This window comes from Macaca fascicularis, chromosome 12, assembly GCF_037993035.2.
Source record: "Macaca fascicularis isolate 582-1 chromosome 12, T2T-MFA8v1.1".
Classification (NCBI taxonomy): domain Eukaryota; kingdom Metazoa; phylum Chordata; class Mammalia; order Primates; family Cercopithecidae; genus Macaca; species Macaca fascicularis.
Window position 1 is genome coordinate 121,524,595 of NC_088386.1, and position 26,343 is coordinate 121,550,937.

Here is a 26,343-nt window from a genome sequence, read left to right on the forward strand (position 1 = left end):
GTGGGTTAAAAATTCAACAGGACACAGTGGACATGGCTTACCACTGAGCCAAAATGTCTGCTATCTCATCTAGGGTAGCTCAGACAGATGTGGGGACCACTGGGACAGCTTCACTGAAGTTGTATGGCTAGGGTTTCATTTTCATTATTGATTCCATTTCTTGGTTCTTTTCCCCATGGATAGCTTGAGCTTCCTTACAGCATGGTGATCTTTTGAGTGGTCAGATTTATGACTTAGTGGCTTGCTTTCCTTGGGAGAAAGTGGAAGCTGCCAGAATCAAGGGAGGAAGAAATAGACTCCACCTCTTACTGAATGAGAACATATGTAGGTATAGGGAGAAAAAGAATTTATAGATCAGTTACTGGAGACTTTCAGCCACAGGTGTTCTGGTTTAGGGTTTTCCAAACATTCTTGATCATGACCTATAAGAAATATGTGTGGCTTAGGGAATTTCTATATACTTATATATTGTTTCAAGAAGCAACCTTTAGCTCTTTCCCATGAAAGGTAATCATATTTTCTAATCTATTCTAATTTATTGTTTTAAAATGCTGGTCACAAACTCTAATTTTATTTTACAACTAGTGAGTTGAAATGAATACTTTAAAGAACAGTAGTTCTGATTAAAGTCCCTTGTTGTGTATATAGCAAAAGTGAGTGTAAATAAAAATACACTTCAAATTAATTTGTCAGTGTTCTGCATCCTGACTGAGGCAGAGAAGGGATTAGAATCAAGTCTTCTAGTTTAAGGCAAGACCCTTTCAGTCCCACTTGACTTTCTGACCACACTGTTGAGCCAGTTCCATGCCTTACTTCATTTGGTCCCACCAAAACGTTCATCTGAGTTCTCTGTTTTCACTGTCGCCAGATCCAGTACTGTAACACGGGTCCTACTACTTTTAACCTAATCCTTTTTGTGCATGATTACGCTTTCTTGTTCCTACTATAAACGGACTGAGTTTGCAACTTCCATTCCTTAACATCTTAATTAAAAAAAAAAAAACAATAGTGGATAGTATTGTGGGGCTTGTGACTGTGAAAATAAAAATATCCTTCAAAGTCATGGAGTTGTGAGTTGTGAAAAGAGTTATTGTGAGCACAGTTCTGCTGAAAGTGGGAAATGTGTCTCTCACCTTCCAGAATCAGCCAGTTCCAGTATCACACAGTGTAGACGTTATTTTCCTTCAATGGATTCACATTTTCCTGTTTGAATTACTTATTTAAATATAACTCTAAAACACGACATGCAAAGTTATAGTGCTGCTATGGAAAGGACTGTTTAAAAGGATACTTTATGCCCTATACAAAATAATGAATTGCATAGCTTTTTCCTTTACGGGTTTCTTTGTTTCAAAGGGTGTGGAATTAAATTTAAGTTATGAGATTCTCTTAGATACTGTGGTTAATAAGGAATTCATATTTGTTCATTAGCAATATATGGAATTTGGGCTGGATATCTCGAAGAGCCCTTTGTATTCTGGGATTCTGTGGCCACAGTCTTTCTAGGAAGGGACAAGGCTAACCTCTGTTGTATCTCTTTTTTTTCACCTCTTGGGTCAAGAACACCTACAGATACTAAAGCATGGTTTTACATTACACTTTCTTTTTAATAAGGAAAAAAGTATTTCCTAAAGATAGGTTGACAAGGCACGTGGTGAATTTCCAAAATTAGCTGTGAAAGGAAGATCATCTGGGCATGACTGAAAGCCATGTATAACCTTTGTGCTCACATAGCTCATTTCAAAAATGTCACTTTCTGCTTATTAAATGCTACTGTCATTATACTATTTTAAGCATTAAAACTTGTGTTCTGAAGCTTAACAGGAATTATTGCTTCTATCTTTGGGCTTATTAGAAATAATTTAAAATATATTCAAGAGTGATGAAAATCACCTTTTTATTATGGTTGAATTTGGTTAAATGTTGAAATTTGCAGTGCCATTTTATTGTCTTTTATTAGCAATATTTTAGCATCTATGTATGTAGCACAAGACTATTTTTAAGTACCTTATAAAGAAGTGGCATTTTAAATAAAATGGTTTTAAAAAAAAATTTTAAGTTCCTAGAATGAGGTTAAGTTGGAATAAATTATGGGACAATGTTGTCTGAAATTTCATACTTTTCTTACATAGATACACTTTTAAAACAGCACCCATGATAGTAACAGTTGAAACACATTTTCATTGTTATATAAATTATTTACTCAATACTTGCACTAAGGTAGAACCAGATGATTCATGGAAAATGAAAAGAAAAATTAGTTTATTGGAAACAAATTTGTTTCCTCCTCTGATTTACCACAAAGAACCATGAGATTACAAGGATGGATATCAGGGAATGAAAAGCAGATTTTTTTTTAAAGAAGCCCCTGCCCCCATATTGAAAGAATGAATCCGTTAATTCATCCTGATCATCTATAATTTACTGAAGAGTCTATCCTCAAAACATCTTCATGCCCTCATTTAATTAATTAATTTATTTATTTATTTATTTTTTTTTTGAGACAGAGTCTCGCTCTGTCACCCAGGCTGGAGTGCAGTGGTGCCGTCTTGGGTCACTGCAACCTCTGCCTCCTGGGTTCAAGCGATTCTTCTGCTTCAGCCTCTTGAGATAGCTGGGATTATAGGTATGTACCACCACACCTGGCTAATTTTTGTACTTTTAGTAGAGATGGGGTTTTACCATGTTGGCGAGGCTGGTCTCGAACTCCTGACCTCAAGTAATCCACCTGCCTCCGCCTCCCAAGGTACTGGGATTACAGGCATGAGCCATTTTACCCCACACTCACACCTTCATTTTAAAGTTGGATCAATAATAAGAAAAAGGACTGGAGGGGAAATTCATTGAACTTTATGAATCTGCTTGCATTAGGATCTCTTCACCAGCAGGGAAGGGAAGAGAGAAGAAGCTTGCCTAGATAAAGAGGGATTTCCATGGCAAGGCAGGCTAGAGACTAACTTCAGCTTGTGGACTGAACAAGCAGAGCAGCATGAAACAGGAGTAAAAGTATCGAAACAAACAACAAACAGCAAACATCCAGAGAATGGGTCAGATTTAAGTAGTAAGTGCCTTCCACAAATTAGAAACCAGAATCAGAGAGTCAGCTCAAAAGAGTGAGCATGACAAGGCATGTGGTAGAAGGGTGCTCTTGGCCCTTGTATGGGATGAGCATCTCTAGATGTAGCCAGAATGTGCTCTCTGTGACATAGTTGTAAAAGTTAAGGGAGGTAGGGGACAGGGAGCAGGAGAAACTTAAGGGGCTTAGAAAGAGTTGTTTAATCCTAAAATAACAAAGTTGAAGTTTTCCAATCCCAGAGGATGAAATTAAAATGTTCATTGTTCATCTGTAAAGGTCTTTTACATTAGGACTTAATAAATATAATGTTGTCTTAAGTAACTAAACTTGTTTTACTGTAACAAAATTAGAGAGTGGCTTAAATTCGAGAAATTTTCTCACAATTCTTGGGGCTAAAAGTTCCAAATCAAGATAGTAGCATGGTCAGTTTCTGGTGAGGGCTCTCTACTTGACTTGTAGACTGATTAGACTGATGCTTTGTCTCTGTTCTCATACGGCATACGTACACACGCATGCACACACAGAGAAAGAGAGAGAGAGAGGAGAGAGAGAGAGAGAGAACTGTGCTGTCTCTTCTTATAATCAGTCACATCATGAGGGTCCTATGTTCATGACCTCATCCAAGCCTAATTATCTCCCAAAGGATCTATCTCCAAATACCATCACTTTGGAAGTTAGGGCTTCAACAGATGACTTTTTTGTGGAAGAATGGGAACCCAATTCAGTCAATAGCAACTGTCAACTCTGATAATCTCACAGGCACCATAAGATGTTATATTTTGTTTCCCTTGTCATACAACATCTATACTTGGTTTGTCATTGAAATTGTTCGTAAATGGACTGTCTAGATTCCTTCTCAATTAGCAGTTGTTCTACTTAATTTTAAGTATGCTGCATTCTGCAATAGAAACTTCTCTTTCTTAAATCATTTCATAGATATAGAGGGGTTTTATTTAATTTTTTTCTGTTTCTTTTGGCAAACAAAATGAAATGGCATTTGCTCACAATTGGAGTAAATCCAAACATAGCTCTCTTCCATTCCAAAGGCCACTTTCTCATCTGTGTGGGAAAGAGAGAAGTTTTCACCAGTGTTGTTAATCAACTGTTGCTTCTCTGAATACCGTACCATGCCCAGATCTGCCACTGACAGCCTCACTACCTGGGAATCCCACACCGTAGTCTCCCATAGATCCAGTGCTGCTATCTAGGCATAGGCTTAGCAGATGCTTAAGTTCTTACCTTGTTATTTCTCTCCGCAGTCTATTCTGGAGTATCAGACTTTAGTGAAGGGGCAAAGATAATGAAAGTAAATTATAATTTAAGAGGGTAAAAAATGAAAACATAATTCTAAATGTGATTATTTCCATATGATGAAATTACCCATCTCAGGGACACACTAAATTCTAGCCTTAGATTAACCCTCCCTTCATAGAGCACCTAACTCTTCAGTCCTCTGCCCTCAAAGAATTCCCTCAGCCCCACTCCATTCAATCCCTAGAACTCAATATTTGTAGAAAATAATTTCCCAGAACCTGTACTTGGTCTACAGTCATTTCTTGCTGTTGAAAATGGCAGGAAACAAGTTTCAGAAGAATAATCTGGATGAGCTTTGGTTCTTCCAAGTCCTGACCAAAACTATGTAAACCTTGTTCGCTGATTTATAGTTTTACTTTATTGGGGCTCAGACTTTTGTATATAATCTGATGACTTATTAAAATCATATGAAAATTAATGTACTGAGATTTCAAAACCAGTAAAATACATGCTAAGTTAGGTGGTACAATTATTGGTTGCTTTGGGTCCCTCCTAAAAAGATTGACTGCGTAACTTTCACCCCATTTTGTCTCTAGGCTTTTCACTTTGGGCATTAAAAGACTTTACTGCTACAGCCCCCCTGGAAAATAACATCTAGTTCTACCCAGTATGGGTTAATGGAAATTCTAGACACATTACGAACCTTCCCCTCAAAAAGCTGTTTGGTTGTAGTGAGTAAAACCATCATCATAGGCACATTGGAACAAAATATTTGAAACAGGAGTGATCTAGAAAGGTGAAACACATAGTCGCTGCTAGAATATTTGATTGGTTCCCTGTTGCTGAAGGCTCAGTTGATGGGTGGAGCAGCCATCTAGCTTATCCTGAATCATTTTCAGCTCCTTTACCACGTTTTAGTAAAACTCTTCTATATAAATTAGGCCAGTTAAAGTTAAAAAAAAAAAAAAAAAGGAAAATTCAGGTGTTTCCCCATTTGTGCCTTGACACCCTTCTCTTTAGCCTGTTAGCTCCTGATAGTCTTACAACTCTAAGCTGTACTGTCAACTTACACTATATGCTATCATCTTCTGTAAGCAACCACATTCTGCTACATTGCATAATAAAGATGATCTCTGTAATCATATATCAACACAATGAGATAATGAGATAATAACAAGACTCAAGTACCTTCCTTGCATGCTAAACAATTGATTTTAGTCACAGGCATTTGCCAGCCTCTTCCATGCTATTGTATGGTGTCAGAAGTTTATGTTTTGCCAATAAAGGGTCTTCCAGCAGGCTGTGCAATGCTTTGGTACACATATCTGTTATGAGTTTCCAGAAGTTATCCTTAAAACTTACACATCGTTCCCTGAATTATTCTCTTTTAAAACTCTCGAGGGCATTCTGATGTGTCAGTGGAACATACCTAATAAATTCATTCCGAGACAGCACTTGGAATATCATAAGAGATCTTAAGAACAAAAACAGGAAAACACACCATAATCAACAATACCTGGAGATTTAAAGATTAACTTGTCTAGCCTCATAAGATTTTCACATCAATTTCCCCTGAAATATCAGACCCATCTGTATGGAAGCTATTTATTTGAACCAAGACAGATTTTAAGTCTAGCAGGCTGGGAAATTTTTATCCTAAATGCAAGCAAGATGTGTTCACCTGCAAAAACCACATCAGTAAAAGGGTGCAATCTGTATGGTATTTTTGACCAATAGTGCCAACAGAGACTCTAGTTTTTGGGTTTTTTTTTCCTCCTGCATTTCATTCTCAATTCATGCAGGTTAGTTTTCACAAAATTTATGATTGCTTTTATCCAATATGTTTCATCTGAAAGCTTCTATTTAGGCATTCTAAGGGAAAGGAGTGAACAGTCCTGGTTTTAATGCATTTATCAGTGTTAGATTATTAATATCAGTTTAAAGATGACTATTATTCCACCAAGTTTTCTAAATATGGAAAATGCTTGACTCTTTGGTTGATTTTTAGTCTGAACCTCAAACTAAGAATGAAGCTGTCTACCCCTCTGGTCTAAAGTTTATTGTAGTAAACCCACATGCAAATCATTTTTGAAAACTTTCCAATTATACTCATCTATTCCACTACGTTTTTTTTCTTCTTTTAGTGTCAGCTAAACCAAGACCCCACAGTGATGAATATTCCAAGAAGATTCCTCCTCCCAAACCGAAGCGGAATCCGAACACTCAGCTGAGCACATCTTTCGATGAAACGTACATCAAAAAGCACGGGCCCCGGAGGACATCGCTGCCGCGGGACTCCTCCCTGTCCCAGATGGGCAGCCCCGCGGGAGACCCCGAGGAAGAGGAGCCCGTGTACATCGAGATGGTGGGGAACATTCTCAGAGACTTCAGGAAGGAGGACGACGACCAGAGCGAGGCTGTCTACGAGGAAATGAAGTACCCCATCTTTGACGACTTGGGCCAAGACACCAAATGTGACTTTGACCATCACAGCTGTTCTTCGCAGTGTGCTACTCCCACGGTGCCTGACTTGGACTTTGCCAAGGCCTCAGTGCCATGCCCCCCCAAGGGGCTGCTTTGTGACATCCCCCCGCCCTTCCCCAACCTGCTTTCTCACAGACCCCCTCTGCTGGTATTCCCCCCCGCCCCCGTACATTGCTCCCCCAACTCCGACGAGTCCCCGCTCACCCCTCTGGAGGTCACGAAGCTTCCCGTGCTGGAAAACGTGTCTTACATGAAACAGCCGCAGGGGGCGTCACCCTCCGCGCTGCCGTCCCACGTCCCCAGCCATGCGAAACTGGAGAAAGAGCAGGCCGCGGCCCTGGGACCTGCCTCTGCCACCCCTGCGCTCTCCTCGTCGCCCCCACCCCCGTCCACGCTGTATCGAACCCAGTCTCCCCACGGCTACCCTAAAAGCCACTCCACCTCTCCCTCCCCCGTCAGCATGGGGAGGTCCCTGACTCCCCTGAGCCTCAAAAGGCCTCCCCCTTATGACGCTGTGCATTCGGGCAGCCTCTCAAGGAGCTCTCCTTCAGTGCCTCACTCGACCCCCAGACCCGTGTCGCAAGATGGGGCCAAGATGGTCAACGCCGCCGTGAACACCTACGGGGCTGCCCCGGGCGGCTCCCGGTCCCGGACACCCACGAGCCCGCTGGAGGAACTGACCAGCCTGTTCTCCTCCGGCCGCAGCCTGCTACGCAAGTCGTCCAGTGGCCGGCGCTCCAAAGACTCTGCAGAGAGTAAGTGTGCAGGGCCTGCCTGAGCCCCAGAGCCCAGTGTCAGGCTTACAACCAGGGTGAAGTCCATTGTGTGCGGGTAACTCACGGAGTACGGGGTCTTGAGGCCTTGGAGTTGAAATCTTAGCATGCAAAATGTGTTAGTTCACTTTTGCCGTGCTAAGTCAAATAGCGTATCCTGAAAGTATTAAAAATGGCAGTCTGCAAAATATACCACTTCCTATTTAAAAGAAGAGTGGTTTTGAAAAATAAGGTATAAAATCTAAATTCTTGCAATGGTCCTGGAAAGTTGAACAGTGAAAATAGGGACCACTATGGAATTTTAGGTATGTGCACACAACACACCGAGTACGTGGTCTTGAGGCCTTTGAGTTGCAATCTTAACATGCAAAATGTGTTAATTCACTTTTGCCACACTAAGCCAGATAGTGTATCTTGAATGTTAGCTGAAAGAATTAAAAGTGACAATCTGCACAATATAACATTTTTAAATAGGAAATGTTATATTCCTATTTAAAAGAAGAGTGTTTAAAAAAAAAAGTAAAAAATCTAAATTCTTACAATGGCCCTGGAAAGTCAAACAGTGAAAACAGAGACCATAATGGAATTTTTAGGTAAATGCCTTGATTTGGGGGCAGGGGGTTTGGGGGCGGAATTAAACATTCAAACATGCAATTGATAAATGTTAAAACTTAAAAGAACTCTTAAGACCAGGCGTGGTGACTCACGCCTATAATTCCAGCACTTTGGGAGGCCGAGGCAGGTGGATCACGAGGTCAGGAGATAGAGACCATCCTGGCTAACACTGTGAAACCCCATCTCTACTAAAAATACAAAAAAAAAAAAAAAATTATCCGGGCGTGGTAGCGGGCACCTTTAGTCCCAACTACTTGGGAGGCTGAGGCAGGAGAATGGCGTGAACCCGGGAGGCAGAGCTTGCAGTGAGCCCAGATCATGCCACTGCCTTCCAGCCTGGGTGACAGAGCGGGACTCCATCTCAAAACAAACAAACAAAGAAACAAACAAACAAAAAAACCTTCTTGAGCAAATTCCCATTAGAAAACCTCTGTTGGAAGGAAAGCAGTTTGATTAGAATTTAGGATATTCTTTGACATAAAAAATGATTCTCTTTGTATACTTCATGTTCTGATATTTTTACCATTACTATAAATGAGAATAGGCCCATTGTTTTCCTTTTAAAAGTCATGGTGATTTACATCTTATTTCTGTGGTACTCTTCCTAGATCCATCAATATATGACTTACAGAAAAGTCACTAAGGTGGTGAATATTATTTTTACTACTGAATTTCAAAGACCAGGAAATTTATCTATCTGAATAACCCTTTTATGAGTCCCAAATCAATTCACAAGTGTATAGTAAAGTCAAAACAGACCCAGATTAGTTTTTTTTCTAAGTCCATTTCATTAAATTACATTTATTTCTCTTACTTAAAAATTCCTTAGGCACCTAAGCTGATAATTAATCAGTTACATCTCAAATAATGCCGCCACATGATTTTTTTTTTATTATTTATCTATTCATACTATTCATACAGTCATACTGAGAACTTTCCTTAAAGGAAAAGAAACCCTCAATACTTTTGATAATGAAAATGACAATGGCATTTTTTAGATAATTAATATTTATTGGTAGTTACAAGTTACTAATTTTTTTTTTTGCCTTTACCCAGAGACTTATGAAAATACAAGCTGCTTCAATAATTGCCCCCAAAACATTTTAATTGCCTAAGTGAAAGGCAGTCATTTCTAATATATTAGGCATGTCTGGAGTTATATGCATGCATATGTACATACAAACATAAAATTATTTTAACAGTTGAATTTAAAACTAGGAACAATCTATTTCTAGAGCAGTTGTCAACTAGGGCAATTTTGTACCCCAGGATATTTGGCAATGTCTAGAGATATTATTGGTTGTTACAACTGGGGGCATTACTGACATCTATTGGGTAAAAGCCAGAGATGCTTCTTAACAGCATATAAAGAACAAGACTGCCACCGGACCCCACACAGACACAAAGAATGATCTGGTCTACAATGTCAATACTACCAAGGTTGTAAAACCCTAGTCTAGATAATTTACTAACGTTTCTTCCAGATAATTCATTGAAGTTTCTTTCAGATAATTCATTGATTGATTTGGTTTTCACACAGTTCAAATAAGGTATTTAGAATAAGAGAAAATATTATTTTAAACATTTTACTTTAAAAACACATAATGGGTATTGTGAAATTAATAGACATTTCATCTTGGAATTGGTGAGGCAATTGGATTTTCTCCCTACCTATCAGCTTCTTTGGAGGATCCTTAACAGCTCCAGCTGGCAGCTATGCCAATTAACTAGAAAAAAAAGTATATGCAAAAGAAATGATTAACTAATGAAGCTATTTCAAGAAAAATCCATCTGTTAGAATCAGTCTGTGTACTATATGTCACAGACTTCCCCATCCAACTCCAAAAACAAGATTTGTGTACTTCTAAAACAAAGCTTGTACATGGAAGAGTGGTCAGGGCTCTTTATAGCCTTTAGGGAGCCAATGATTGAATTATTTTACATGTGCTATTAACCATGCATCAACTCTGCAGAGAAAGGGATACCCCTGAGTTATATTAACCTCAATATTTTACTTTACATAAATGGAAAGGAGGAAAAATGCAGGTAATACAAATGAATAATTAAAAAATCGGATGGACAAATCAAATTGCTACTTATTTTTGACTCTCAAGGAAAATAGAAAGACACCATTAGATGCTGTCAACGGGGCTCTCAGAATCTTTCCATAGTGCAAAGAATAGAACCAAAATTGTTAATTGGGAATTAACTAGTAACTTCTATTGCAGTACACTCATGGATACAATTCTCCCCTTTACTCTTCCCAGACGGGATTTGTGGACTTGTTGATACCTTAGGGACAGAATAAGTGATATGAAGTAGTGTAACATTTATGACCCTGAGTCTCATTATTCTTTTTAAGTTTCAGGAATTTTCTGCATTTCAGAAATAAAAGTAAAACTGATTATTTTCCAAGCCTCTGGTGGTTTAGTGAAGAAGTCAGTTTTGAGAATTTCCTAATATTTAATCTAAACAAATATAGTCTGTGCTTTAATGAAGGGAAAGCATGTCAAATAAAATGTATACCTTAAACTCATTTATAATAATCTATAAAAGGCACACTGAATGTATCAATTTCATGTTTTATTTATAATTGTTGATGGGGATTGGTCAATAGGGAAGAAATAAAATAAGACAAAGGAGATAGATTATAAATAAATTTCATTTTGTTTCACAATTTTCTAAATATGGCCTTCACATTCATTATTATAGGAAGTGTTTTTTCCTGGTTGATGGGACATTATAATGTTTATCTGTGATTAAATTAGGACATCTGATAGTCACTGTAGCTCTAGTAACTTTTTTATATGGTCATTATTATTAATGTATTTTTTAAAATTTGTGTAGAGGTGAATGATGTAAGGCATGTAAGAAGTGATCAACTCATATGCTATTGCTATAAATTTTTGTGTCCACATGGTAAGCAGGTCAGGTACAAATATGTTTTATAATGAACTTTGGAGGCTTAAATGAAAATAATTTACTACCTATCATTTTCATCTTTCTTTTGCATGTTTTTTAATATATTCTTTGTGATTTTGATTTGATTTTTTAGAAGATGTAGGTCATGAATGGGCCATTTCGTTTTAATGAATCTGGTGCCATGAATCATAGAAATTAATAATCAAACCAAATTTTAAAAGTAGAAAACTTTCTTTATTCCCTCAAACAGAAATATTTCTGAAAAGAAATGTTTAACCTACATATCAGTCCATTTTCACCCAGCTACAAAGAAGTGCTCGATACTGGGTGATTTATAAAGACAAGAGGTTTAACTGACTCACAGTTCCACACGGCTGGGGAGGCCTCAGAAAACTTACAATCATGATGAAAGATGAAGGGGAAGCAAAGACTTCTTTCACATGGTGACAGGAAAGAGAGAGCTCGCAAGAGCAGGGAAGATTGCCTTATAAAACAATTAGAGCTTGTGAGAACTCACTATCACAAGAATAGCATGGGGAAAACCCCACCCCCGTGATTCAATCACTACCCACCTCGTCCCTCCCTTAACACATGGGAATTATGGGGATTGCAATTTGAGATGAGATTTGGTTGGGGACACAGAGACAAACCATATCAGCCTGTATTCAACAGAGATGGGGTAAATGTACATTTCTATGAAAAAGTACAAGATCTAATGAAGAACATAATTAAAATTTATAATCTATTTGAGGAAAACAGTGAGTTAGAGAAGTTATAAATGGAGAAATGTAAATTAAAAATGTAGAGAAAAAGTAGAAGATGAAGCAGCAAAAGAAGAGACTAAGGCACTAAGATACAAAAGACATGAACGCCCAGGGGCAGAAGGGCATGTGAACAGATGTGGGCACCAAGAAGTGAGGCGCACAGAAAGGGATTAGTCTTTATTGGAGATGTTTAAGAAAGCTAACAGGCCTTGATCCTGCCAGAACTTTTGCAATCTTCCTCATGGTATCCTCTGAGGTGTTTTCAGGTCTTTGGGTGTAGCTCAACTCCTAAATACCTTTGAAGGATTCCAGAGTACAACAACTTCCAAATCTAGCCCCTAACTCTGGTCAGGTTGCTCCTTTCAGAAAGGGACATGCAGAACAGGGCAGAAGGCATGGGGTGTGGTGGAGCTCCAGAAGTAGGGATGAAAACAGAGGTCCAGGCCCACTCATCTCCTGTCATTATTATTAAAAGAGAAATGATGTCCTGGTATTACCAAAAAATAAAAATAAATAAAGAAAAAAAGCTATGTCATACTCAACCATAGTCTACGTTATTGGAGATTCATAAATTTTAACTATTAAATCTCATCTTTTAGCCTTTAAAAAGTATTTAATACTTTTTTTTTTTGGATGGAGTCTCACTCTGTAGCCCAGGCTGGAGTGCAGGAGTGCAATCTCAGCTCACTGCAACCTCTGCCTCCTGGGTTCAAGCAATTCTCCTGCCTTAGCCTCCTGAGTAGCTGGGATTACAGACATGTACCACCACGCCTGGCTAATATTTTGTATTTTTAGTAGAGATGGGGTTTCACCATGTTGGCCAGGGTGGTCTTGAACTCCTGACCTCAGGTTATCTGTTGGCCTCGCCTCCCAAAGTGCTGGGATTACAGGCTTGAGTCACCACACCTAGCCTGTATTTAATTCTTTTAGATGTCATTTTATATTTTTAAAATTATAGATATACATGAATCTTGTAGGTCTGATGAAATAGAATTAGGAATCAGATATCATCTTTGCCTTTTCATTGACTTTCTTAAAAAAAAAATCCACGTAGAAACCACAGCTCCAAACAAACCTACAAACACACAAAACAAACCCACAAAAACCTAAAAACACTTAACCCTCACTTCACATGGTTATACAGGCCCGCATACCTCTCTCCTTTTTTGTGCTGTGTGAAGTCCAGTGATACCTAAAACATTAAACATTGATTACGAAGGAGCTGCTCCAACTAACTCTTACTAATTTAATTTTTCAAGAATTTGTAAATAAAAAGATGCCAAAGTTTATTTTTAAAATGTGTAAAATGAATTATTTTGGAAAGAGTATTTTAAAATATATTTTTAATGCTGTTCCATTTGTAAGAAAAAAGAAGGGTCTACTAATGTACGCTGGCTGTCTTGGTAACTCAGGGTCCTTGTTGTGATAGTCACTGTCTGCCTGCCACAGGCTAATGCAAAGTGTCGAGCAAGTTGACCCGAACAGGGGAGGTGTCACACAAAGGTGGTATCATTGTTTCTGGTCATCCATAATAGCAGTGATATAGTATTGATAGCTCATTATTCTGCTGAGATGTCTTTAGGGTCTATTTGAGATTGTAGACCTGAAGTGCCATCTACTATTATATCATTTAAATTCACTTAAATTATTTTGTCTGTTTCCGGTGGTTTTCCTACCTCCTGCCTTCTTTCAGATAGTTTTATTGATGCATCTAGCTTCTCCCACCATCTCTGCCTCTCCTCTTCTCTTTTCACTCTTTTCCTCATTGTAATATCAAATCAAAAATCAGTTGTGGACCAAGAAACCAGATACTCAAACTTGTCTGAGAAGCCTCTCAACTAATTAAAGTATGTGACCTGCAACATAGCCACTCTGTGACCTGTACTTCCAAAGGCCACTTTATCCACCAACTAGGTCTTGCCTAGAGTTCTGGATTCGTATCTGAGAGGTTAGGAATATCAACTTCCCCAAAAATAAGATATCCTGGAAAACATGGAATAAATGTTAGGTTTTTTGTTTGTTTGTTTGTTTGTTTTTTGTTTGTTTGTTTGTTTTGGAGAATCTACACATTGTGTTTAGCCTATTTAATATACATTTTGAGGCTGGATGTGGTGGCTCACTCCTGTAATCCCAACACTTCGGGAGGTCAAGGTGGGAGGATTGCTTGAGCTCAGGATGTCGCGAACAGCCTGGGCAACATACTGAGACCATATATCCACTAAAAGTAAAAAATATATATATATTAGCTGGGTGTGGTGTCACATGCCTGTGGTCCTAGGTCCTTGGGAGGCTGAAGCAGGAGGATCAGTTGAGTCTGGGAGTTCGAAGTTGCAGTGAACTATAATCACACCGTTGCACTCCAGACTGGGCAACAGAGCAAGACCCTGTCTTTAAAAAAAGGAAAATAAATTACATTTAGTTTTCCATAAAACTTAGCAGGTGAAATAGTTAAGGACTTTATATTCCCTCCATTTTTTGCTTATGAAAGCAGGTGCTGACAAAGAGTAGGACAAAAACAGGTACTGAAAAACCAACGGGAAGGTTGGAGGAGGGAGTCTATAGTCCTGCATGTCTCTTGTGCAATGGAGAATGAGAGAATCCTCAGCCTGTGACTGCCCACCTGCAGGCATGTTGACTTTGGGCAAGACTCCTGGATGTATGGTAACTTGGAGCAACCTGACCAGAGTTAGGGACTAGATTTGGAACCCCTTGTACTCTGAAATACAAAGGTATTTAGGAGCTGAGCTATACCCAAAGACCTGAAGACACCTCAGAGGATACCATGAGGAAGATTCCAAAAGTTCTGGCAGGATCAAGACCTGTTAATTTCCTTAAACATCTCAAATAAAGGTTAACCCCTTTTCAGGTCTCCTCTCCTGCTGTTTGTTGGTTGCTCCTCTGCTGAGAGTCCCACACAGTGACCTCCAGTGGCCTCAGACTGACTTGTGCCTTAGCAAGGGTCCTTCCAGCAGCTCAGAAGGGAAATCAAGCCAGGACCTGTATAATGATGATTCTCCCAGGATGTGACCTTGGGGATGTGTGCTCAGGCTCCAGAGAAGTTTCTCGTGTAGTTCAAAGCATGGTAGGCAAGAGTTAGAAAGCTTAGGTGAGTGGTCCAAATGCCTGCATCTTATTCACCTGGATGTTGTTAAAAATACAGATTACTGGGCTTTATTATAGACCTATTTAATGAGAAACTGTAGGGGTTAGGCCCGGGATGTTGACTGTTTAATGACAATCCCTGGTGATAGTTATGCCTTCAATTAAACAATAACCTGGAGACATATGGTTAAATGTTAGCATCACCATTTACTTGTATTCAAGAAACTATTGCTTTCATCTTACAAGGTTAAAAGATAATTTATGTAAGCAAAAGAATAGAGACAGGAGAAAGTAAAACAGGCAACTCAAAATGACTGACTGTTGTTTTCCTTTCCTTGACTAAGTTACTGATTAGTTGGTAGCTTGCAACGAGGACAGACCAGAGTAATGCAGATTCAAAAGAGATAACAATTTCACTACCTGTGGATTCTCCCAGAGACCTTGAGAGTTTTAAGAATGGAATACATGGTGGGCAATCTGTGAATCGCATCTATCCTTGTCTTAGCATCTCCGTCTTAGTCATGCTGAGTGTGTGCCACTTCCTTCATCAGAATTCCTCAATACTTGAGTTTGAGAACCACTGATAAAAGCTGCTTCAGACAGGAGCTGGTGCTGCTGGTCCAGAAGGCGAGAAAGAAACCTAAGACTGGCTGACAGCAGTCGTCACCTCAGAAGTCCATCCAGATGAGTCCAGGGTTTTGTAGGGGGAGGACTAGCCAGAGCATGGCGGGCCCTCTAGATGGGGCTGTGACTCAGAACAAAGGTGTGCTATCTCAGAGGACACTCTCTAGTCAGTGTGAGAGAGCAGAGAGAACAGTGTAACTCACAGGCAAAAGGAGAGAATGGAAGTCTTTCTTGTGGGGCACTGGAAGGACGGAATGAGAGCATTACTGGCAATCTGGGGCTCTAGTGTTCATGACTGGGCCAAGGAGCTGAGAAATCGGGGCTCACAATGCTAATGAGGAATAAGGTAGTAAGATTCTCACAAAGTGCATTGGGCTCAAACAGATTTGTCTCAGGAACAAGGGCAAGACCAACTAAGCCAAGAGTGGGAGCATCAAAGAAACTAATGGTAAGGATGTGGAAGAAGGTGGCAGTGGCCATCCCCTTCCTCGAGAACACCTCCATAATAATAGTGGCATATACTTAACCTTCATGCCATTTACTCTGTACCAGAACTTTCTAAAAGATTTACAAGTATTTGGTCCTCGTAGCAGTACTCTGAGGCATGTAATATTGACCTTGCCATTTTAAAGATGGAAGAAACTGAGGCACAACTCTTGCAGTCACATGGGGAGTAAATCTGGGATTTGAACCCCGATTATTTGGCTCTAGAGTTTCTTTGACTTAATGATACCTTATCTGTACTTGATCAATCTCTCCAAAGTTCACCAATTTTCATCAAAAGTCTAAGGGCTCATGATGTTATTCTCAGGGATATCTGCTTAATGAAAGAAAGCCTAATCTGTACACAAATGGCATGAACTACTTAATGATTGGCATCAATTTAGGAAGGTGGTGGGAAATCTTTTGGGCACCCTTCAAAACTCACTTTGGAATATCTCAGTTACTGCAAGGAGCTCTGTACCCCAGGTTTCTGAGCTGCCCCTAAAGGCATGTGGTCTGCCCAGTGGGGCCTCAGAATCGCCTAAATGACCTAAGCAAAAAGATGTGAGTGCTCACCTTAGTGCCTCTAAGCATAACTTAAGGATATATGTTCAGGTTTCTTTGATAAAAAGAGATGAGGGCTCACCTCAGTGCCTCTAAGCATAACTTAAGGGTGTATGTGGAGGTTTCTTTGGTCTGTCAGATACGGAGTACTGAGCTACTATCCAGGGATACAGGGCTTTTGTCCTCAGTGCTTGCATCTTGGCCATAACTATGCAGAAGTTTGATGGCCCATGGCTACTCCAAGGGGAAAATAGTTGATTAATCCAAAACTCCAGCCAATGCACCAAAGCAATGAGCACCCTAGCAGCACTAATCTGAAAACTGACTGGGGTAAAACAGACAAAGCAACTACAAGGGGCCCTATGCTTCTTAACACCACCTCTTTTCTCTTTACATTTGTGGTACTATGTACTTGACAGAATTAGACACTCATCTTTAAAATGTTTTAAAAATACAATTCTTCAAGAACAAGCTGACCTATTGTTTTTAAAGTGAAGGGATTTTTTTCAGGATGAGGTTAAATAGAATATAACTAAAATTCCTTGATTTTGAAAATTCGTGTGGCTCCTTGGTTGATTGGGACCATGACATTGTCTGTTTTTCTCATTTAGTTTATCCTAGAATTGCAATATAGAATCACTGAAGAAGATATAATTTCATAAATAATTGCTCACCTTTTTGGGGGTAGACCGCAGCTGTCCTTGATTGATGCAGGCAGACGTGTTTATCCCCCGTGTTTATATTCTCTGGCTGCTGAATCTTTAAGTGCAATTTCATGTCACCAATTTAATCAGCAATTCTCTCCATTAAGAAGAACCCTACCTGCTTTAGATGTAAAAACGCAGAAACATTTTCAATTCAGAAATTGTTATACCAGTCTTTTTTAAACCAAGATTCCCTCAGTAGTATTTAATTTTATACACGTGAAAAATACTAGAACTGATTTTTCCCTCCTGTTACTTGAAATAAACATTTAATTTCTGTTTTGTTTTGTTTTTTGTTTGTTTGTTTTTTAGAGACTATCATGTATTCTTGACACTTTGAGAACAATAAGTCATTAAATATTCAGTATAAGTGAGTTCCTACTGGCTACATCATGTTACCCTAGGCGTGTCCTACATTCTAATTAAATATGATGTTGAAGTTTAGCATAAGGCTGGATGTCACAAGAGGTGGTTTCCATTAACAAGCTTTGAGACCTTAAACAAGTCAGTTTGCCTTTGTCTTAGTTTTCTCACTTTTCAAATGAAAATATTAGATGCTAAAACTGAGTCCCTTCTGGCCTGGCTTCTTGTATGGGGCTCCTGCAGATTACTGGTGATCTATAAATCTCCAAAGGGAGACCCACTTCCTCCTTCTGAGACTTTCCTTCTGAAGTCGTTCTCGCTTGCTGAAAGGACTTCGCCAGAAACTTAATGAAGAACATGTCAGCCTAATCCTTGACTCCCAACTCAGTGAATAAATTTCTCCGTGGTGTTTTTCTTATGCTATTGTCTTTGAGTACTTTTTTTCAAATTTTTGTAATGATATGAGACTTATTCCAATACATTATAAAGATTATTTCTATCTGATTCTCTCGAGACAAAGGACCAGGGAAAACAAGCTACACACCCTTTCATCATTTTACTTTTTATAATATTTGATCCAATATAATCTTTCCCCAAGTTGGTACATGATAAATTTTTATTGAACTCATTGAATTAATAGGCACAGTCACTGAAGAAGGCTATTGAACTTTAAGGAAAAAAGCCATATAAGAAATGTTTGACCATTAAGTGACAAAACAAAAATCAGCTTCTATGTTTGACTTAGAATATTCCACATTAAAATCAATATAGTCATTCAGCAAAAAAGCAGCTATGCTGAATGCTGAATTCATTGCTTCTGCTCTTAAGTGCATGTTTGAAAGAATGGCCATTCCATTCCAGGCAGATTTGTTGGAGGGAAAGATATAAAGAATATACCCATCAAGCATTTAAATTTGGACCATTTTGTAAGGTCAAATCATTGTCAGTTTCTGTGTGAATGAATGAGCTGCAAAAATTGATCTCTTTTCTACATTTGTAGAAAGAAAGATACCCTTTTTAAAAAAAAGAAAATAACATTTTAAAGAAGAAATTTCAATCTGCTTAACATTATGCATTATTGATCAAAAATTGTAAAGAGAATAAAAACACGTTCAATGATCAGGTGCGGTGGCTGTTGCCTGTAATCCCAGCACTTTGGGAGGCTGAGGCGGGCATATTACTTGAGGTCAGGAGTTTGAGGCCAGCCTGGCCAACGTGGTGAAACCCCATCTCTACTAAAAATACAAAAATTAGTCAGGTGTGGTGGTGGGTGCCTGCAATCCTAACTACTCAGCCTGGCCAACATGGTGAAACCCTGTCTCTACTAAAAATACAAAAATTAGTTGGTTGTGGTGGTAGGTGCCTGCAATCCTAGGTACTCAGGAGGCTGAGGCAGGAGAATTGCTTGAACCCGAGAGGCAGAGGTTACAGTGAGCTGAGATCACGTCACTGCCCTCCAGCCTGGGTGACACAGTGAAACTCTGTCTAAAAAATAATAATAAAATAAAAACATTCAAATAGGTTATTTAACATCTTCGTTGGAAAGATATTGCATAAATCTACAAAGCTATCATTATGTGACTGGCGGTCTTGAATATGTGTGTTTCCTGGTTAGAAAAAAAATGGGTTTTAGTTATATAATATTTGAAAAGTTTTTCTCAGTTTTTGATAAAATAAATTTTTTGGAATTCGGCAAATGGATGAAAATCCCAATTTAATTAAATGTCTGTAGTGGTGCATGGTATTTCTTGGTGGAAGCAAACTCATTATCGTTCTTGCTGGTGGGAGCTAGGTTAATTAAATGTTCCACTCCTAGCAGAATAACCAATCAACTGAAAAATCTGGGCTATTGCTGTTTCCAAATGGACAGAGTAAAAATATTAAGGAATCTAAGAGGGAAGTAAGGAGTGTTAGTTACATGGATCATGAAGCAGCGTGCACTGTCTAGTCAGCTACAACTGGCTTAGAAAGGAATCCGGAACAGCTGAACTGAAAGGAAAAAATTCCAATCCGGAAGTCTGTAATATTCTTCTGATAATTGACAATGGAGGGAAAAACTTTCCTATACATGTTCTACTGGTCAGCTTTCAGTTACATTCAATAAAATAGCATTTTCCTATGTTTTGCTTTTCTTTTTGTAGATGGAACTGATATAATTAAGGTAAGAAAGAATAAAGATGGAAAAACAGTAGCTAGAAGCAGTCATAAAGTAGAGATTGGTGTATTCATGTATTGTCCAACCCTAGATCCAACCATAGTGCTATGGGTGGATAATTCTAATGCATCTTTTTATTCCCATGTCACAACTAAGAAATCTAGATTCTCAAAAACTAGAAGGATGAAAAAGGATTTAGTTGTTAGTAGCCCCCAAAAGAATGATCAGAGCTGAAATAAAGTACTGCTCTATTTAAGTTACACATTCTGGACATCAAAATTGTATCTATATCTACAGACAACTTTCTTTTGACCATTAGTTATTAACCACTTACCAATAATTAATGACAAGAGATATGTGTCAAATTAATGAAAGATGTTTGTCAATGTTGAAATGGTCAAAGAGGAGTTTTAAACCTAAGAAATTAAAGCAGACTACCTCACAGTTGTTTTTCTTTGGATAATTGATAATCTCACTTGTAGCCTGCAGAATTCATTTTGGCATCTGAACCAAGCTGTGTGTATGGCTCTTTAATATAAACCGTAATCAGATTGCCCACTGATGTTTCATAAAACAGAAGCTTGATTCCATGTCCAGCCATGGTTCTCCATTTAGCTTCCATGGCCAATCCACTTAAGTGAATGTGCTGTACTTGCCTCCATTTCTTCTCCCTCACTCCGGCCTTAATTTCCTACAACCTGGCTTCCTCTCCTACTCACCTCAGAGTTACATGAGGCTTCCTAATTGGGTTCTGGTTCTAACATTTTTCCTCTCCTGATTCTTTTAAACCTTCATGAAACATCTGATATTGTTGATTATTCTATGTAAATAATTCTATATATTTTTTAAAGAGATGGGCTCTGGCTATGTTGCCCAGGCTAGAGTGCAGTGGTGATTCACAGACATGTTCACAGTGCACTACAGCCTCCCACTTCTGGCCTCAAGCAATCCTCCTACATCAGCCTCCCAAGTAGCTGGGGCTACACTCTTGCCTAACATGTTAAGGTTTTTCTGTTTATTTCCATGCAATATGTTATCCTCATTAGTAATCATTTTAAAACTGTGTCCCCTCTGCTTCCTTTTTTAGGGATATCTGCTCCTTCATTTTTATAAAAAGGTTCTTCTGACATATGACTGACAGTGTTGTATTTATGTGTTTAAATGTTTGTCTCACCCACTAAATTATTAGGACACATACTGAGTTTTTTATTGCAGTAGATAGCACATTTTCTGGCATAAAGTGTATGCTCAGTACGTGTTCAACCATTTGAGTGAATAAATATGCATCTGACCTTACTAATTAAATGGTAAGTTTTTGAGGGCAGGGATGGTTTATAGTTTTTGTAAATGTCCATTGTCCCTATGACTGAATTTTGCATAATCTGTTTATATTTGTGCATTTATTGATTTTTCTAAAGCTAACTTTTAAGAAATAGCCCCATCCAATAGAATTACCGTGATTAACCAATATTGATTTTAATCTCAGCTTTGCAAAGAATGCCAAGATCAGCAGTAGTTAAGATATTTAGGAACCAAGTGTTTCAAGGAATATCAATGGAAAATCCAGGTTTAGATGATTCTTATATATAATACTGAAAAGAAAAGTCAGTCCCATTACTGATTGGGGAAAGCAAAGAACAAACAGCAAGATCAATGAATATCACGTTGTTGACAGCAAAATTATTAGCTAGATTGCATATGGTATTGAATGCAGTCCATTTGCAGTTTAATTTTCAGAAGATGAAAAGTAGAGTAAGAATAAAAGTGTACCTTCATTTTCGTATCTTTGTTTAAAAAAATCCTTTGTTTAACCAGCTTAAAAAACAACCTCCTTATAGTGGAAGATAGAGTGGAAGGTTATTTGGTATTTGTATATGTGAAAAAAAAAAACAAAAAAAAACCAGACATAGGAATTTAATGTCCTGGGGTTAAAAAATAAATCTGCCATCTAACAGCTGTTCTTTAAAAAAAAAAAAAAATCCATAGGTTTTGGAAACAGGTGGTGTTGGTTATGTGAATAAGTCCTTTAGTGGCGATATTTGAGATTTTGGTGTGCCTATCACCCGAGCAGTATACATTGTACCCAATTTGTAGTCTTTTTATCCTTCACCCCCTCCCACCCTTTCTCCTGAGTCCCCAAAGTCCACTGTATCATTCTTATGCCTTTGTATTCTCATAGCTTAGCTCCCACTTATGAGTGAGGACAAACAATGTTGTTTTTCCAATCCTGAGTTACTTCACTAATGATAATGGTCTCTAATTCCATCTAAGTCACTGAGAATGCCGTTATTTCATTCTTTTTTATGGCTAAATAGTATTCCAAGGTGTGCGTGTGTGTGTGTGTGTGTGTGTGTGTGTGCGCGCGCGCGCGCGCCACAATTTCCTTATCCACTTGTCGATTGATGGACATTTGGGCCAGTTCCATATTTTTGTAATTGTGAATTGTGCTGCTATAAACATGCGTGTGCAAGTATCCTTTTCATATAATCACTACTTTTCCTCTGCGTAGGTACCCAGTAGTGGGAATGCTGGATCAAATAACAGCTGTTCTTTTAGGAAAAGTCAAACTTTGCGAGCCTTAGTTTTTAAATATTTACCTCATAGGATTGTTGTGACAATTTAAAGGAAATTATGCACAGGAAAATACCTTGTAAATGTTCATTGCTATGCAACTATAAAGGGTGATTGTTTAACCTTTAGATACATGTAAAAAGAATAAATATTTTAGTAAAAGATAAAGTAAGGTTGAAATGAAATAAATTTTCAGAGGTTCCATGTTGTTGTTTGCATAACTTTCTCTTCAGTTAGGTTTGGGTAAAGAATTTGACATCTTAAGTGAATCATTCTACGACCTGAGGTTAGGAGCATAAAGAATTGGAGAGAATGCAAGCCATTCTCTGTTCCCACAGGAGGCAGGATGTTTTAAGGCTGCTGAATGCTATCTAAGCCTTGAAGCTGGAGGGCCTTCACATCCAATGTAGCCCAGTACCCTTGCCCCATAAAGAATAACTCTGAGAACAAAGAGGTCATCTTTATTGTACAAAGGGCTGAACAGCATGACACCATGATTGTGAAAAATGATTTACCAGCAGAAGAAAAAGCTTCGATATCACAGGGTTGTCGATGTATTTTTCAAATGTAATTTTTAAAAATTTCCTGGTTACAAACAATTTATCTTTTAAAATAAAAATTTTGCTTCCAAAAAGCTATAGGTATTAACCAAATCATTAAGTGGAAACCAAGAATAGTTGAAGTACTTAATATCAAAAATAATTAGTATGTAGATGGAAGACTGTTAAAAAATATGATTTGTGAAGTGTTGTTTCTAAGTACATTCAAGTAGAAGAATCTCATTTTCCTTTAAAGTGATTACTTGAGATGAAAAAAATTAAGGTTAGCATTTGAAAAATGTAATGTCAGAAAAAACACTCAAATGTTATTTTAAAACATGTGTGTAACCACAAATGCATAGAAGGAATGCTAACCTCCTAAATACAGATGAGCTAGCATAGAGAAGGCAATGGATGAAAAGTGACTATCCATAATGTTTTTTATATATGAAAGGCTACAGACACAAATGGCTTCATTGTCGATTTTCTCATTTTTCAAAATTAATGGCTTTCCTAGTAAAGACTTTATCCAGATGCTAATTAAGCAGAGGTTTGTTTTGCACATCAATTTTTAATATTCATTCCTCACACTTAAATGAAATCTGCAGCATGAGGCTTCTCCAGTTAAAAACAGCCCTGACCTACTTCCATGTGAAATCAATGGAGGGCTTTAAGAGACTCATGAGTAGCTGACATTTAAGGAAACCAGGAAGCTCATAATCTGCGTTGGTGTAAAATGTGTGTTTCCCTGGGCTTCAGCTTCCTTCCCCCACACCTCCTTCTCTCTCTCTCTTTCTCTCTTGGTCTCTTTCTCTTCCTATCTCTCTCATTCTTCTAACAGAGAAGACCGTGGAAGCTATTGAGCAAGATAAGTGAAGGCATACCCAAGTTCCTGAGTTATATGTCCAGGGAAATTGTGAGATGCTGTGTCAGCTACACATGTAATGGTTTCCAATTAACAGGAACTGCTAGGTCTGGGACTGAGGAAGGAAAAGAAAGGCCTAAAAAGCTCTCACTTCCATTCAAATATATTCCATGAAAAAAATATTAAATTCACCAGAATATGATCTTCAGATACCTATGGGCTGAGGCCTATGAAAGTGGTGTATGGCAAATGTTTTGAAGACTGGTGTGTTAGGAACCCATACGGAAGGTCATGAAATAGGAAGAAGAATCAAAACCAGCCTGACAGAAGAGCGGTAGTCATCAGGGCATGGTAGAGCACACTGGGCCTCCAACAGGCCAGGGTCCTATTAAGAGCAGGCAAGTTCCCTTCTAAAGTGCAGCCACAGACCTTGATGCTTGTGAAAGCCAATGCGAAACCTTGACCCTTGACCCTGGAGACTTTTTTTTTCCTGTCAAATTCCAGCATACTAAGCTAGAGTAGGGCTAAGCCAGTAAAACTGATGGAAGAAGGTAGGGTAAATTTAGCCACATGGCCCATCCGTGATAAGAAGAATTCAAAATCCAGGATACTATTTTGCAATTAGTGTTGAAGTTGAGAAGATCTGTACTTTTGAAAAGCATCGATGTTTAAGATCTGTGTTACAGCTTCATAATAATTTACACCAGCCCTGCAACTCAATAACTACATAAACTTTTAATTATAAAATATATATAAAATAACGTTTACAATTTCAACTATTTTTAAGTGTAGAGTTCAGTGGCAGTAAATGCAGTCATACTGTTGTGCAACTGTAACAGCTCAACGGGTTCACGGTGCCCACTACCTAGACAGAGCCTATTTATCAAGACAGGGGAATTGCAACAGAGAAAGAATAATTAATGCAGAGCCAGCTGTGTAGGAGAACAGAGTTTTATTAGTACTTAGATCAGTCCCTCCAAGCATTCAGGTATAGGGGTTTTTAAGGATAATTTGGTGGGTGGTGGGCAGCCAGTGAGTCAACAGTGCTGATTGGTTAGGTCGAAGATGAAATCATAGGGAGTTGAAATTGTCTTGTGCTGAGTGAGCTCCTGAGTGGAGGCCACAAGATCAAATGAGCCAGTTTATTGATCTGGGTGGTGCCAGCTGATCCATCAAGTGTGGGGTCTGCAAAATATCTCAAGAAATGATCTTAGGCTTTACAATAGTGATGTTATCCCCAAGAACAATTTGGGAAGGGTCAGAATCTTGTAGCCTCCAGCTGCATGACTCCTATACCATAATTTCTCATCTTTTGGCTAATTTGTTAGTCCTACAAAGGCAGTCTAGTCCCCAGGCAAGAAGGGGGTTGTTTTGGAAAAGGGCTGTTACCATCTTTGTTTTAAACTATAAACTAAGCTCCTGCCAAAGTTAGTTCATCTTACACTCAGGAATGAACAAGGACAGCTTGAAGGTTAGAAGCAAGATGGAGTTGGTTAGTTCAGATCTCCTTCACTGTCTCAGTTAACAGTTTTGTAATGGCAGTTTCACAAGCATCAGTGTCACAATCATCACCACTATCCATCTTAAGAACTTTCATCCTTCCCAACTAAAACTCCATCTCATTAAACAATAATTCCCCATCCTCTCTTCCCACCATTCTACTTTGTCTTGAATATTTCAACTATTCTAGGTAGCTGATATAAGTGGAATTATACAATATTTATCCTTCAGTTACTGGCTTATTTCATTTAGCATATCCTCAAGTTTCATCCATGCATATTGCAGGATTTCATTTTTTTAAGGCAGAATAATATTCCATTTTAGGGAAATAACCACATTGCATTTATTCATGCATCCATTGAAGGATATTTGGGTTGTTTCCACCTCTTGGCTATTTTGAGTAATACAAAAGATGTGATGGACATGGGTGGTGTATGATAATCTGTTTGAGATCTTACTTTCTATTCTTTAGAAATACCCATACGTAGAATTGTTGAATCATGTAGGTAGTAATTCTCTGTTTTTTGTTTTTTTGTTTGCTTTTTTGTTTGTTTGTTTTTTTGTTTTTTTGAGATGGAGTCTTGCTGTCATAAGGCTGTAGTGCAGTGACGCAATCTTGGCTCACTGCAACCTCCACCTCCTGGGTTCAAGTGATTATCCTGTCTCAGTCTCCTGAGTAGCTGGGACTACAGGCATGTGCCACCACAACCAGCTAATTTTTGTATTTTTAGTAGAGATGGGGTTTCACCATGCTGGCCAGAAAGTTCTGGATCTCTTGACCTTGGGTATCAATCTCTTGACCTCGTGATCCATCCGCCTTGGCCTCCCAAAGTGCTGAGATTACAGGCGTGGACCACCGTACCCAGACTCTGTTTAAGTTTTTGAGAAACCTACATACTGTTTTCCATAGCAGCTGTTTAATTTTTTATTCCCACCAGCAATGCACAAAAGTTCTAATTTTTCTACATCCTGGCCAACATTTGTT

At 38.5% G+C, this 26,343-nt stretch overlaps 1 protein-coding gene across 4 annotated transcripts in view; it reads left to right on the plus strand.

Annotated features, from left to right (window-relative positions):
- The window catches only part of NYAP2 (neuronal tyrosine-phosphorylated phosphoinositide-3-kinase adaptor 2), a 327,009-nt gene that overhangs the window by 171,202 nt on the left and 129,464 nt on the right, over window positions 1–26,343 (plus strand). For all 4 annotated transcript variants that reach the window (XM_015432881.3, XM_045367793.3, XM_015432880.3 and 1 more), the window contains one exon: window positions 6,475–7,569. In XM_015432881.3, the coding sequence (XP_015288367.3) occupies window positions 6,475–7,569 (1,095 nt within the window). The remainder of the gene's footprint in view (window positions 1–6,474; window positions 7,570–26,343) is intronic.